Source organism: Dothidotthia symphoricarpi (assembly GCF_010015815.1).
Source record: "Dothidotthia symphoricarpi CBS 119687 unplaced genomic scaffold P153scaffold_3, whole genome shotgun sequence".
Classification (NCBI taxonomy): domain Eukaryota; kingdom Fungi; phylum Ascomycota; class Dothideomycetes; order Pleosporales; family Dothidotthiaceae; genus Dothidotthia; species Dothidotthia symphoricarpi.
The window spans coordinates 192,323-207,204 of NW_022985010.1; the positions used below are offsets into that span (position 1 = coordinate 192,323).

A 14,882-nucleotide genomic window follows, 5' to 3' on the forward strand; every position below is an offset into this window, starting at 1 on the left:
CAAAGGCAGTGATTGATTGGTCTTCACAGGCCTACCGCTACGAATCCATACGTTTGAAATATTGCACGTCTTCTCTGCTCGTCTCCAGGAGGCCACGCATATGCTCCGAGCGCTTCTCAACCTCCCTCCAAGAGGCAGCTCTAAGATCCTTGGTATCCCACCCGTCCATCACCGTAAGCATCGGCACTATGCCCGAAGACTTCCAAGCAACCACTCCTTTCCGCCGGGTGTGTGCTAACGTACAAATCAAAAACGCGATGCCCATGACGATCTCCGCCAAGGGGAGGCTTATCCACGGCCAGTGGACAAGAATGTACTGCTCGGAAGTAATAGATTCGCCTTCCAACTTTGTGCCGCTCGGACTCTGCCCGAACGCATACGTCATGCTCACGCTAATCGAGGCCATGGTGTCTGTGAGGTTCGTAGTGTTTAGCAAAGCCAGGCCGAAGGGGTCATCTATCGTAGACGAGAAGACGGTTTGGAGAAAGTCCTTGATCTGTATATTATCATTGGGGCTAACGCTGAAACTGCGGTTTCCTGGGAAAGAGGTATACTCATCGGTGGTGTTGAAACTGTCCCATTGTCGAGTAGTTCCGCGGACCTGATAAGGATTCTCGATTCCAATGAGTTCGACGTCTTCGGTAACGCCAGGGTTGAATGTGCCGTTCACTACATTGACATCCCGGTTAATTCGAGCGCACCAGCGGATGTTGCACTCTGTCACGTCTGGCAGCTCCAAGTTCATGGAGTTGTACATGTTGGCCATTGCGAAGCTTACTAGTGAGCTGTTATATATATCGTTGCTATTCGACAGGGTATTCGTGCGAGCGGAAGTGTTGAAATAGGTGAAAGATCCGCCCCCTGAGCTCTGGTGGGTATTAGAGCTGATGAAGAAGCCAGAGGGAGTCGTATAATTGCATGACATGCTGCGTGACTCATCATCGCAAAGTATTTCAGTGTCAGCTGTGACGTTCTTGCAGCTGCTCGTTACGGCCAAGGTTGAGAACTCGTTCCACCGACAATTACCACTAGGGCAGGTGAATTGAACAGGTGCACTCAGGTTGTAGAGTCCATTTAGTATAGCACCTTGCAACTTGGGATCCATCTTTCGTTCTGATCAACGTATCAGTATAATATCCATTTGAAGAACCCAGGACCTATCCATGAGAACATACCTCGTATCCACGATGAAGTAGTGGCCCTCGATGTACCAGAGTCGTATATTTGGCTTGTAGAGAAGGTCGCTCCAGTTGAGACATGTGCTCTTGAAGGATACGAAAGTAGCTGTTGTGCAAAAGGCCCCATAGTCAGAGTTAATACCGTAATGATGGAGCCCCACGAAGCGAGTTTTGTCTTGAAGTTTAGGCTCCAGATGAGTACCAAAGAGCCCCAGGGGCCACGGCTGGCATCGTCAAAGACCTGGGCCTCACGCAGAGAGCGTGGGGCACCTACGAGGTGTATCCATTTCAGCTGGCTGATGCACGATGCAATGGGAACCAGAAGCGCAGTTCGTGACAGGGTGGAAAGCACCGCAATCAGCGTGTTAAGGGTAATGTCGTACACAAAATTCCAGCTGGCGAGGGATTTGTGCTGGTACGAAATCAACACTACGACTACAGCGGCGAAACAGGCCAGGCTGAGGGCGGCGGCTGCAAATTCCCATTGCCAGTCTCTGAAGTCGAAGACCTTGTGGTTTTTGGGCGGATCAGAAAGGTGTCCTGAACTATACTGCCGTGGCACAGTTGTAGAGATTGGATACTTTGCGAGCTCTTCTGCCTCAGTAAAATCTGTACCAGAATGGTCTCTGTTGAGATCCGGTCTGCCCTCCTCTGGATACAAGGCTGAATGGTCGTTCATCAATACTTCAGTACTGGGGTCATTATTCCGGAAGTTGTGTGACTGGTTCGATCTATTTGTTTGTGGAAGAGTTCCCATCGGAAGGTACTCGTGATTGTGGGATTGAGTGGAATTGCCCTGCGGTGACATCGGAGCATAGCCCGTGGAAACCATGGTTGTTGGAAGGTCGTCAGTCACTGAGTTACGACGCCGTGGTAGTTTTGACTTGAGAAAAGGTGGGATCGGGAAAGGCTGGTAGTTCCACCATCCATATATTGAGAAGAAAAGGCAGCTGCCAAGAGAGAGGCGTTCTCTAGACTGTCACAACTCCGACGCTGTAGTACCCGAGTTGCGGCTGAGATTCCCCTTCACTCAGCTCCGTTTAGGCGTCCCGCAGTAAACTTCGGCGATTCAAACAAGTCAATAAGTAGAAGCTAGAATTTACGTTTTTGACTACCCTGGTTTAACCTTTTCTGCTAATCTTTATGTGTGAGCTTTGCAAACCTGGATGCGCGACGGATTTTGTCAAGTGTCACACATTGTATGCAGATCACCGTAGGTATCACCCTGTTCCTCTGGGAGATAGCTAGTAGGGGTAGTAAGTGTACTAATTAGACCCTCCAATAGATACCTCCGAATGATGTTTTAGCCCCCAGCCGATGAGCACGTGTCATAACACATACTATAATCGCTCCGTTGCAGTGATCGCCGACTTTGAAGGTAACGATGGCAGTTTTGATCGGCGAACACGCCCTGCGTGGCATGCCAGTTGCTAGGCTAGGTCTCCGCCCCCAAATGCCTCTGCTAGCTGTTTTTCAGAACGGCGAAGTTTTAAGGTCATCCGGCTGGTGAACCGCCTTGCCTGTTCTCGTGTCTCATGTACAGGTCGCTTTGTAAACTACCTACTGCGAGTACCGAAGGAGTGATAAGCGGCAATCGTGATTCGGATCGGATCGACACCATGTTTCATGTTCGGGAACGATGAAATGGGGCTAGCTGCACAACGTTCGCAAGCTCCGCAAAAGTTGGTCAGCCGCCAGACTTAACGCGACACAACGCGTTGAAAGGTAACTCATGATGGATAACAGCACAGCAGATTGGTGCAAAGAATGCGTTCACTCTTATTTTCCTAACCAGTGTCCTTTTCGGAGAGGTAACGAACGACCAGCGGCTCCAGTGCGACAGGCTTGCAGCGTCTGCTTCAAGCCGGCCGCTTTCCAACGTTGAGTTCATGCACAACCAAGCATTTGCTCAAAGCGCAGACATGCGCCGTTAGTGTCTCTATTGCGGTGATAAGCCAACTCAAATGCTGGCGACCTGTAAGAGTACCGGAAGAGAATTCGCGAGAAATGCTTATGAGACACGCGGTGAGACAGGCACAGAGAAATTTGTTTAGTATAGGTCGGTTTGCCTTCAACAAAACTCACAATTACCAAGGCTTTCTCAAATTAGCCAGCCTACTACAAAAAACTGACGTCCTTTCCGCCCAAAGTAGTCAGGGAATAGGGAGAGATCTTTGTGGATTGTCTGGCAGCACACCACACTCTAAGGAATTTCGGGTGTATTTGACACGTTACCTGCGAATTAAGCAAGTCTTGAAGAGCCTTGTGTGGGTGGTCGGTATTCGCTGCAGGGCTTCGCGTGCATGTGCATGTGGGCGCTTAACATGACCACGCCGCAGAGGAGAACGCACAGCCTCGCTAACTTGGCATTCTCAGATTGGATGGAGGCCTCGAGGTTTGCGATTGTAATTCTTTGATGGAGATGCGAGCGACTTTTTGAGCGTTCTTTGACGCAGCGATGGCGGTGAGTTTGTCTTTATGTTAGCACATAGCCTATGCGCTGATACTAGTTTCACATAGTCTGATCTTCCTTTTCATCAGTGCACACAGTGCACACAGTGTTCCCAAGTCAATATCTTCTCTTCTCGTATTTCGGAACCTGCTACGCTATCGCCTAACGAAAAAAGCCCTACCTTTGGACGTGAAGAGCAATTGAGACTCGATGTTCGCAAGAGGAACTCTTTCATCGGACGTCATTTCGGACCTAAGCGACCTCAAGCGACTGAGGATGATGGAAAGATTGGGCCACTTGGTCTACGGCCTGTGTTCTGTGCACCGGAATCTCTCATAGACATCGTGTTTGTGCACGGCCTACGTGGTGGTTCGATGAAGACATGGCGTTTAGAAGAAGATCAACAATTCTTTTGGCCTCAGTATTGGCTACCAAAGGAGCCTGAACTTGTCAACGCTTCTATCCACACCTTTGGTTACGATAGTGATTGGGGGAGCACAAAGCCGAGTATTCTCAACGTGCACGATTTTGGGCAATCGCTGTACGAGGAGCTTCGCACGTCGCCCTCGCTACGGCATAAACCAAGGGTAAAGCTGCTGCTTCTGCTTTTACTATGAACCTACTAACTGGCATAGACAAGTCCAATCATCCTGGTTGGGCATTCTATGGGTGGACTTGTCATCAAGAAAGTAAGTACTCAGTCTGGTCTATGTTTTCGTATCTTATGAAGTTACTTACTCGGTAGGCGTACATTCTTGCCCAACAAGACCGGGCCCATCCAGAATTATCTGAGCGAATCCGTAGCATCTTTTTTCTCGCAACGCCCCATCGAGGTTCTGATTACGCCGCGTTATTGAACGGTATATTGAAGTACTGTGGAATGACTGGTCTGACCTCGTCGAGAGAATACATTAGAGACATCACGACAGGATCAACCTCAACTCAACTCATCAACAACGACTTTGCAAGATATGTGGAGGATTTGACCATATACTCGTTTTGCGAGACATTGCCAACAATCAAGGGTTCATCAGGCTTGATCGTTGACAAAACTTCAGCAACTCTAGGTATGCACGTTCCTGCTGAGACCGTATCATTGGAGGTTGTCGTTACTGCTGTGATATACCCAGAGAAGTATGGCTGATAGCTGTAGGGCTCAACCCCAGAAACGAGCACGTCCAATATCTACATGCCAATCATCGTGATATTTGTAAGTTCCGCAGCAAGAACGACTCGAACTACATAATCATAAAGAATGCCCTTGCTGTGGCGGTGGAGGATTCAATCAGAAACGGTAACCACCACGAGAACATGTTGTTTTCCACGTCTAACGGGGAACAGTAATCCCCATAATAAACGACAAAGTGTCAAAAGACCCAATGGGTGAGATTCAAGACCTATTGCGCGTTACATACATTTCAGAGGAACATCATGACAAGCTCGAAGGATCGTGCCAGTGGATCGAAGATAGGGATGATTTTCGAACATGGATTGGGATGGAGAGCAGAGACGTTAGCTCACGACTTTATCGTCCGTCCATCTTTTGGGTACAGGCCAACCCCGGTGCTGGGAAAACAGTACTTGCAGCACATGTCATCTCACAACTTGAACACTCCCGACTGGCCTATGCATCATACTTTTTCCACCTCGGGGAGAAATCAGCCCAGTCGCTGGCAGGCTTGTTGAAGTCACTTGCTTTCCAAATGGCGAACACTAATGCAACGATACGGACAAAACTCGCTCAAATCCACGCGATTGGGGCTTCGTTCGATCAAGATGATGCGCGTGCAATCTGGACGAGGATCTTTATGGGAGGGCTCTTTCAAGTATGTAATCGTTTACTCGACTTGTGACACCAAACCATGACTCACATGGAACGTAGGTATCTATGTCTACACCTCAATATTGGGTCATTGACGCCATCGACGAATGTATCGACTACTTCGAACTCTTCACATTTCTGAAAGCACAGAAATCTCGCTTTCCTATCCGCATATTCATGACTAGTCGTAAATTGCCCGATATGTCTCGATTGACTCGCCTGTTGGAAGGTTGTGACACTGCAGTCATCCAAATACCTATTAATGACACTATGAAGGACATCGAACTCTATATCCGCAACAGGATCGCGGACCTTCCCATTGACGAAGAAGAAGAACGTCAAGAACTCGCACGACAGATACTGGCCAAAGCGGACACTTCTTTCCTTTGGGTCCGATTAGTCTTGGACGAGCTTGAGGGCGTGTATGGATATGATAGCATCATGCAAGTTCTTCAAGAAATTCCGGCGGGCATGTTCTCGTACTATGAACGAGCAGTTACGGAAATGAGTGGGAAGAAAAGAGAGCTTCACATTGCTAAGGCAATCCTGCTATGGGTAATGCTGACTACACGACCGCTATCTGTCTCGGAACTATCTCACGCACTGCAGCTGGATATCAACGTCCATCTTCCCAGTGCCAAATCTGCCATAGAAGGCCTCTGCGGGCAACTTGTTTCTGTCGACGTACACACTGGTGTAGTACAACCAATTCATGCTACAGCAAGGGAGTTCGTCCTATCCGAAGAGGCAGGAGAGTTCCGAATCTCGAAGGTACAGGGCCATGAAAGGATAGCACTAACGTGCCTCCGGCTTCTTGTTGGCCCGGAGATGCAGCCACCCCGACACAGGCACTTACTTGCTCAAAAGCGAGCCACACGATCAATATCCGGATTTGCAGACTATGCTATCACGCAATTCTCAGAGCATGTATTCAGCGCCTCGACTGAAAGTGATCAACTTTTTCCAGTAATCGATAGATTTTTCAGAACGACAGTTCTCACATGGATTGAGAAGGTCATGGATAAGAAAGAAGCTCATGGCTTGACTCGAACGGCAAGGAACCTCCAAGCATATCTAGCCCGGCGAGCAATATACCATTCGTCGGTGAACTGCCATGTCAGTAATATTGAGACATGGACTATTGATCTCAGTCGCGTAGAGTCTAGCTTCGGTCGGGCTATGATTAGTAGCCCACAGTCAGTGTACTTCCTTGTCCCACCGCTTTGTCCGACACAATCTGCTGTGTTTCGACAATTCGGTCAACCCCACGATAGCCTGGTTTTATCCGGGTACCGTCCGTCTGATTGGAGCGATTGTGTTGCAAGTATTCAGTTCGAGGATGAAATAGCCGCCGCCATTGGATGTGGTACTAGCCATATCGCCATAGGTACGGAATCCGGCAAACTCGATATGTACAGTTCACGGACTTTCCAGAAAGAACAAACTATTCATTCCGAGTTCCCGGTGGAGCTAATACGGGTTGATCCCTTTGGATGTTTCATAGCGACATGCAGTCGAAAGTTCGTGCAAGTATGGAACGTCGACAACACCTTGCGTTGGAAGACACGCATCAGAAGCCGCTGTATACTGCTTTCATCTTCACAAGATATGCTGATAGGGGTCACACACGAAGGTCGCTCCTTCCAGTGGAATATCGACACTGGTGAACTTGTACAGGAGCAATTGCATATCTACCAAGCTCCGGATTCGGATACTCTTTCTCAGAAAAGCATTGGAAAAGCACCTTTGTATGCGTCCCTTTCGCCTGGGTTTGAGCTGCTTGCCTTAGCATATCGTGATAGTCCTGTTTGTATCTTCGAATTCGGCAGCGGCAGCTTGATTGGATGGGCAGTCGATGATCGTAATCGCGCTCCTGAACATCTCTTTTTCAACCCCAATCCAGACGTAGGTTGTCTGTTGGTCACATATAACGAATCACATCTCTCCCTTTACGACTCCTGGTCTGGAACCTTAGTAGAGAGTGCAGAAGCCGAAGAACACGCCATCTTAACTTCGGTCACCTCCTCGCCGGATGGTCGTACTTTTGCCACCATGGATATTCTTGGTCACTTACGAATATGGGATTTCGAGTCGCTCACGTTGCTTTACCACGTTCTTACTCCCAGTCGCTCTTTTAGTCTACTGCATTATACCTCCGATGGTCTTGGTCTCGTTGATGTGAGTGATCACGAGATGAAGATCTGGGCCCCATCAGCTTTAATAAGAAAGACAGTCGAAGAAGAGACCGGCTCAAGTGATCAGAAGCTCGTCCTGGCTGTGACTGAGGGTAATTTCGAAAAGTTCCAGACATCGAAGATTAACACGCTAATTGCACATCCATCGAGGTCAATGCTATTTGCTGGAAACTACAATGGAGATGTTGAGGTGTATCGGACCAACAACAATTATGAACCGTCCCTCCTTTACTCTCATAAAGGTGTCATTGTCCAATGCCTTGCCGCAAACAACCATGATCTTATCGCCTCGGCTGACTTGCATGCCAATGTGCAAGTTTGGCGGTTCGATGTATCGCAAACTAAATATATAGAGCTCAAGGATGTAGTGCTTCAGGCACACTTCTCTGCGCCAGTTTCTCAACTGTTGTTCGACGCTTCCGGGAAATACCTAATAATCTCGACTAACGAATCTGATCATGTATACTCTATGGAACACGGAAGCCATGTTGGATCGATGGATTCTCCAATACGCGACCAATCGGCCTGGAAGTGGTTCATCGTACCAGAGCGGGAGTATAATGAGCACTTTCTGCTCATAGCAGACCACACCATAACAGCATATTCTGCAAAGGACTTTCCTCTTATCTCAAGAGAGATCTGCAGAGTTTCAGATGAATCCATGGGAAAGAAAATTGACTCTGTTACACATATACCAGATACCCTAAGCATAGTCGTCGAGACACCGCGTTCCCAAGCACACGCATTGACTTCCATCTTCGCACTGCCGCCCTGGAGCTCTCTGGTACATGAATCTGCAACAGTATCGACTAGCATGTTTCCCTCAGAACTATGTGCTCAGTTCCTAGGCGTCAATCAGGCCAGCAAGCGAATGGTGCTCCTGCGTCCGGATTTATGGGTGTGTTCTGTCGATCTCAAGGACCTCGAGGCACGACAGTATGTGCAGCACTTCTTTGTTCCAGAAGAGTATGGTTCCCTACACAGCAGTGTACATCCTATACAAACGGTCGACGGCGACTTTGCTTTCTGTCTGTATGATAAGGTCGTTGTGGTGAAGAACGGGTTGAAGTTTCAAACACTGAGAGCCCTGGAATAGCAGGTAGATAAATTACATCAATAAGCCATGATAACACTACCTATCGACCTGGGTCCTTCTCACCATGTTTGACTGGAAGCGTTCATTCTGCACCGAACCCATGAAGATAGAACTTTGACCGAAAGCGACGCAACAGAGATGAAATGCGAGGGAATCAACTACACGGTGTCTTTGAGAACAGAATTGCCAATATGGTCGATATGAAGCAATGGTTGTTGCGAGAATACTTTAAGAAAGAGCCTGCAGTATCGTTGTTGGGGTCGCCGCCGGTAAGTGATGGGGTTAACAATCACTAGCCTGCTTTTGTTAACGTTCAGCTCTTGGTTGGATAAAAGTATTCGTTTCGTATGACCTGGATAAGAGAGAGGTGAATTCAAACGATCTATCTGCAGTCTATCAGGTGTCTGTAATGTAAACAGGGGAACGAAAGAGAGCGTGTGCTATCTAAGCTATGAGCTATGTGTGTGAGACGGTACAGTAGGTTATTTATACATGTCATGAAATCTGTGGAATGAATTTTCGTTACAACTGACTTGTGTGGGTCAAAGTTTGAAGCCTTCTACACATGGTTACCTCCAAAAAAAGATCTGTAACTGTGCTAGATCGTTTGTCGTATAGGCCGTCGCATTGACTTGGTTCTTGCACCTCTATTCCTCCATGATGGCAACTGCTGCTTCGCCTCCACAGGCATAGACACAGGCTCACAAACCTGCGCAAGTGTATCCAACATCTCGGGTCTGATGGTCCACTCCCCTGATTTGGGGTCAAGTGCATACGGCTTCTGAATGATCCACTTCTGCCACTTCTGGAAGACATTCACCGCGTGTGCCTCATTTACATCAAACCACTCTCGGTCAGTCCTTCCGCACCCCTCGCATTTCCGCTGCTTCCAGGAGTCCTTTCAGTCCAATATGTATGAGGCGCTCTATACGGCTGACGTGAGGTATCTCGTCGAGTTCGCCGCTGCTTGAGGCCTTGTGATAAGTATGTGTCCGCTTGCATTGCCGGTTCCATGTTCTCAAACGGACCTCTAGATTGTTTGTAAAGCCAATCTGCCAAGGAAGGCTACTTTGTGACAACACATGTATGGTGACGATGGTCCCACTTGAGAAGCATCATTGGAGCGTAGGCATTGCTGTAAGTGTGATTGCAGCACAGAACGATCAATAAACGAGAATCGGAAAAAGTAACGTACGAGGCAGACATGATTGGAGTGAGGAACGAACAAGGCAAGATGAGAGTTGAATCAATGTGTAACTTTAGGCCTAAACTCTTCTTGCGTTTGTAGTTCTAAACGTGCTGTCAAACAATTACCTTGGTATCATGTGCCCTTATAATCCTGAAATTCCACGTCTTGGCAAACCTATTACACCGGAACGCCAACGAATCCTATTCTCGGCTTCGATCGTGCGCCGTCAGTAGTTTCGCCGCCCCATTGACTGCGCCACTCTTGTTCTTCCTGTTTCGCTTGCGTGAAGACCTCTCGCTCTTCAGGCTTCATTTGCTCGATGTCCTCATCAGTCAATTCAGGCAGACCGTTAGTACCAACATCAAGGAAATTGGCATCGGGTCCAGGTAGGCCTAAGCCAGCGAAAGGTGGTTGTTGGAAGATTGCGTCTACCACGAGGTACTTGCGGCGCACCAATTGGGGTACATCGGTCTCTTGGGTGGAGACTTCTTCCCATCGGGCGTGTGTGGGTTGTGTAATCTTGGGATAGCACATTAGGTTGGTATGCGGGTCGTAAACGCCCTCGAGATTTGCCTTTCGCAATGCAGACAGATTCGAGTTGAAGCGACTGTAACATGTTAGTAAACAAGCTTAGTATAAATTTTGCTTTTATCACCCACCTTGCTGCTCGGCCATGTTCGAACTGCCAGTTCGCAGATGTGATGTTGACCTTCCGCTTTCCAGGTACTGGTTTGCCGTTTGCTGTCGGGACGCTTGGGACACCGGTGTGGTATACACTACTCGCTCCATGCCAAGCAACGTACTGGTTTTTGTTGTATGGTTCTCCTGGAGGTGGCAGTCTATCATTTGGGTCTGCGAGCTCGCCCTCAACCTCGCCTCGCTCCCTCGCATCCGTCACGTAGTAATCGTCGATGATCTTCTTGCCGCCAATGATGATGCGTGCGCCGAATTCCCTAAAGACTGAACGTGCAGTGACGACGCCGATAGCGCGACCTTTGTACGAATGTGGAATGATCTCACGATCTATCAGGTCTCTCTTTCCCGCATCGTCGATGATGACTTTGAATAGCTTCATGTGCTTGGTGAAGAATAGATAACTGTCTCTGAAACCGCAACAACGGGCTGGCTCTGTCGACAACATGTACTTGCGATCGCCTCTGCCCTTGATGGTGAAGACTCGTACGCGATAGTCTCGGCCACCTAATAGGTTTCCCGACTTGTCCACCTTCTCCTCGCCCTCTGCATCCTCGGGCATATCGACCTCATCATTAACCACGTCCATCATGGTACCTTCCTTGTCAATGGCGACGCGACTGGCCTGCGACGGCCCTCCCTTGGGCGGGCGTCCTCGCATGGAAGGGCGCCCTCGCTTGCGCTTGATGGGCGTGCCTCCCTCGGAGACTTCAGGCTCGGGCGCATTCCAGTCCGGTGGCCGATTCTTAGGCGGTCGACCAAGTCGCTTCTTGCGCGGGAAGGGTTGCACGACTGCTGGCGACGGCGAGCGCTCAGAGGGCGCCTTTTCCTCGTCGCTCTCTTGCGCGACACTGTCGCCATCTTCCTCCTCCTCCTTGGGCGTTTCTGCGCGCGATTCAGGGGCGTCCACATCCATCATGTCGTCGTCGCTGTATTGTTGTGGAGTTGCGCTACGGGCAGGCGTGCTGCGAAGAGCTGCCGCTCGCGAAGGTCGGCCACGCGCCATTGCAAATGGGCGGGAGAACTTTGGTCGGTGCGCAGATCTAGACCAAAGTCTATGCCAGGTCAGACGAAAAGGTGTTGAAATGGTTTGGTAGTAGCAGGAGCAATCGGTGAGAACAGCGACTGAAGCTGTGGAAGAGCTGTAGTGAGCTTCGCGACTTCCTGGACGTGTCGAGCAGGGGTTGCACGTACCACATCACGTGACTGCATCTCCAAGTCATCACATCTTGGACACCACCTTTCCTCATTCACTCACTTACCAATGAGGCTTCTTTTGTCGCCCAACTGGTGGCAAAGAGCAAATGATGCAACGGGCTACAACATTGGTGTAGTGCTTGGAAACCCTATCGTGCATACAGTCGATGAATTGTCCCATTTGCAGTCTTATCATAGGGCTACGTAGCCTGCAAAACTCACTGGTCTACTAAAACAAAAAATGCGCTCTGGAAGGTGTATTGACGCCGAATATGCTACAATCAAGGAGTCAAAAACTGCTGTTCGGTTTGAAGTGAAATCTAACGTTTAGGAGATTACCGGCACAGTAGTTGTTGCAGTGGTCAGTTGAACTAACAGTCAATCTTGAATACGTGTTTTCACATCGCAGGTACCTTTCTTTACTCCTCTTCTTTCTCATAACTACCCTTTGCACCTACTGGTCGCAATCGTTTTCCCTGCTTTCCCGTAATCATGGAATCAACTACCCGATATCTCCCTCTCGGCCACAAATCTGGAATCTGCAATCAGCATGTACATGCTTCTTGCCAACCAAGACACGGCCTGTTTCTATGTCAACAAACAAACTTCCAGAGATAGTAGTGCAGGAACGAGTCCCAAGAGTAGTTCGGCTTCGCTTCTTGTCATCATCCCATTGACTACACAGCTTCTACACCGCGCCAAAGCCAGCACTGTCTCCACAGGACAGCACCAGTGATCAATCATGAGTCTTCAACGCCTCACACTTCGGGCGAAACAAAGTCTCTCGGGACTTTATTCTTTCGGCGACACACAGAACCCTTCCTCGTGAGTGTTACACCAAAATGTTGTCCACGATGGGTGTGTCCTGACAATCACAAGCAACGAAAATACCAAGCCTCCATCTGATGAGATCAAAGCGGACGATCCCATCAATCTCGAGGAGTTCGGCTTGTGCACGTCCAACGTATCCTCTGCCAGTCCTGACGTTCACAAATCTTCCCCGAGTAGGGACAGTCCCTCGAGGCGTAAGAGATTGATGGGATCGCTACGACGCATCGGCTCACTGCGAAACATGCAATCGCCTCCCAGCAAGACCAAAGATCGAAGTGATATCCTAACTGAGCCTGAGGTACCAAGCTCCTATCGTATGTTCACAGGCTCTGCTAACGCGTTTTGCAGAGCCCTCGTACCCCAGTTCGAGGCATGAGACAGTCGCTTGCGCTCAACTTCGAAGAATCTCCACCAGGCCGTCCTATGTTCGAGATTCTTTCGCGTGACCGCTCAGATTCGTGAGTTACATTCACAAGATGATGTGTGCCTTAGTCTGGAGTAGTTTGACTTTTGGGGCATACCTGTAACAACATGAGCTACTTGTGGGCCTGCGGCCTACGATCTCCGACTCATTTTCCCTTCCCGATTGAGTATACTGACAACTTCCAGTCTGGAGGTTCAGTGTTCGTCGCCCATGCCAATTCCAAACACAGCCACGCTAGAGCCTTCTCATTCATCAAACCTACTCGCCGGGACGATTCCAATCTCGCCAGGCCCGATGCAGAGGGCTTTCGAGTTGGATTCAGTTGACACGTCTCTTTCCCCACCCTTGAGTCCGGCACCGTGTGATCTACTTCCTACGCCCATGCCTGGAACGAACCTCACTTTCGAGGACATCCCAACTAACCATACCGTGTGCTACTCTGACAATCGTCATGCGCAGGAATCTTCGGACTACTTTCCTCTGGTGAATAACGGAGATACCACTGAGCATGTCGAAACTACCCAAGGTTCTTATGTAGTTGACAGACGCCACTCCGACCAGGAGATCCATGGACGACGTCCTCTTCGTCTCGATGACCAGGATAAGACTTCCGGAACAACCACCCACCGTAGCGCAGACAGTTGCGCACCGAATGAGAACGATTCTCCGGCTCATAGTGTTGAGCATCTTGAGCATCGCATGAACATCACGCATATCGTCTGGGAAAAATCCGCCTCACCTTCATTGACTTCTGTCGACTTGGGCCCGCGGCAGAACATCTGGGGCAATCATAACGGCCTGTACGACGGCACCGGCTACGGTGAGACTCGTGAGAACATGATCAACACTTCAATGCATATCAATGAGTCTGGACCAACATCGGTCGAATTCGCCCACAACCACTTGAATCAGAATGTCGAAGTGGATGTCGAGCCGGTCCGAATCGAGGAAGTTGTTTTGGAGGCTGCTCATCCTCGAGCTGAGGACGAGAGCCTAGAGGAAGTCATGCAAGCCTATACCACCCTTCAACGCAAGAGCCAAGCTATATTCCACGACATAGAGCTGGTAGATAGCGATCTCGTGGCAGATGCCGGCGAGAAAGTGCGCAGCTCATGTGTGTAGGTGGTAGGGATCTGACGGTCTCCGTGCCGAGTTCCCTCACATGGTATCCAAAGATGGTATAAGTTGGATATGGAGTACGATCATGCAGGTGGATTTGATCATTCTTTCTAAGCAGACTTTACTTCATAGATTCACGGCAGCAGCAACAAAAGACATTATTTCACGACTCTGCAGCTATGGTGTGCCGATCCCTGTCCCCGTTTTGTCTCCAGGTGTTCGGCTCTTCGTCGTTCATTCATTCCTGGGATCGTCGCGCACACGATCCCCACGCCTATTTCGCTCATTCCTGTGGATCGTGCCACTACGATCGACCACCACCATGACTTGTCCAATCGCATGACTTGCAGTTTCTGTGTAACGTGTTAAATGATCCGAGGTTTGCATAGATGCTAGTAGCTTCCCCATATAAATCCACATGGGTCAAGTACGGCATCTTCCTCATCTGCCCATATAATCAGGCCATGTCGACTCACAAAGATGCAGCTTGGCATGTCATTCGCAACGTCTCGTATGATATTTCCTGGACCTCGGGCTACGCTGCCCAACGATTTCTCGCACGTCGGATGCATGCGCCGCGCTCATCAGTATGCGCGCAGGTATAAGGATCGAGGGGGTGTGTGTGTGAATGTGAGATGATGCCGGTAGTTATTCGATCTGGTTACCCCCACGTTGCCCCGCGCGTA

The 14,882-nt window shown here is 49.3% G+C and overlaps 5 protein-coding genes across 5 annotated transcripts; 3 read left to right on the forward strand and 2 right to left on the reverse strand.

Moving 5' to 3' along the window:
- Positions 1-37: 37 nt before the first annotated feature.
- P153DRAFT_353569 (uncharacterized protein) lies at positions 38-2,010 on the reverse strand (the record flags this gene model as incomplete). The annotated part of the gene is made up of 2 exons (XM_033666448.1): positions 38-1,113; positions 1,176-2,010. The coding sequence occupies 2 exons, from the start codon at positions 2,008-2,010 to the stop codon at positions 38-40; spliced, it is 1,911 nt and encodes a 636-aa protein (XP_033527546.1).
- A 1,406-nt stretch (positions 2,011-3,416) lies between these two features.
- On the forward strand, positions 3,417-8,907 carry P153DRAFT_331614 (uncharacterized protein). The gene is made up of 7 exons (XM_033665470.1): positions 3,417-3,642; positions 3,699-4,217; positions 4,266-4,319; positions 4,376-4,697; positions 4,784-4,924; positions 4,972-5,456; positions 5,513-8,907. Exons 1-7 carry the CDS (start codon positions 3,637-3,639, stop codon positions 8,741-8,743), a joined length of 4,758 nt encoding a protein of 1,585 aa, XP_033527547.1. The 5' UTR covers positions 3,417-3,636; the 3' UTR covers positions 8,744-8,907.
- A 1,202-nt stretch (positions 8,908-10,109) lies between these two features.
- P153DRAFT_282593 (nuclear localization protein) lies at positions 10,110-11,631 on the reverse strand (the record flags this gene model as incomplete). The annotated part of the gene is made up of 2 exons (XM_033663216.1): positions 10,110-10,539; positions 10,592-11,631. The coding sequence occupies 2 exons, from the start codon at positions 11,629-11,631 to the stop codon at positions 10,110-10,112; spliced, it is 1,470 nt and encodes a 489-aa protein (XP_033527548.1).
- A 933-nt stretch (positions 11,632-12,564) lies between these two features.
- P153DRAFT_282817 (uncharacterized protein) lies at positions 12,565-13,115 on the forward strand (the record flags this gene model as incomplete). The annotated part of the gene is made up of 3 exons (XM_033663229.1): positions 12,565-12,647; positions 12,702-12,951; positions 13,002-13,115. The coding sequence occupies 3 exons, from the start codon at positions 12,565-12,567 to the stop codon at positions 13,113-13,115; spliced, it is 447 nt and encodes a 148-aa protein (XP_033527549.1).
- P153DRAFT_363382 (uncharacterized protein) lies at positions 13,023-14,342 on the forward strand. The gene has a single exon (XM_033667363.1). It carries the CDS (start codon positions 13,288-13,290, stop codon positions 14,197-14,199), a length of 912 nt encoding a protein of 303 aa, XP_033527550.1. The 5' UTR covers positions 13,023-13,287; the 3' UTR covers positions 14,200-14,342.
- The last annotated feature ends 540 nt before the right edge of the window (positions 14,343-14,882 follow it).

Coding starts and splice junctions, on each gene's coding strand:
- P153DRAFT_363382 (XM_033667363.1), top strand. CDS start 13,288: ATGCCAATTCCAAACACAGCCACGCTAGAGCCTTCTCATTCATCAAAC.
- P153DRAFT_331614 (XM_033665470.1), top strand. Junction 4,925..4,971: donor GGAGGATTCAATCAGAAACG/GTAACCACCACG, acceptor AACGGGGAACAG/TAATCCCCATAATAAACGAC. Junction 5,457..5,512: donor TTATGGGAGGGCTCTTTCAA/GTATGTAATCGT, acceptor CATGGAACGTAG/GTATCTATGTCTACACCTCA.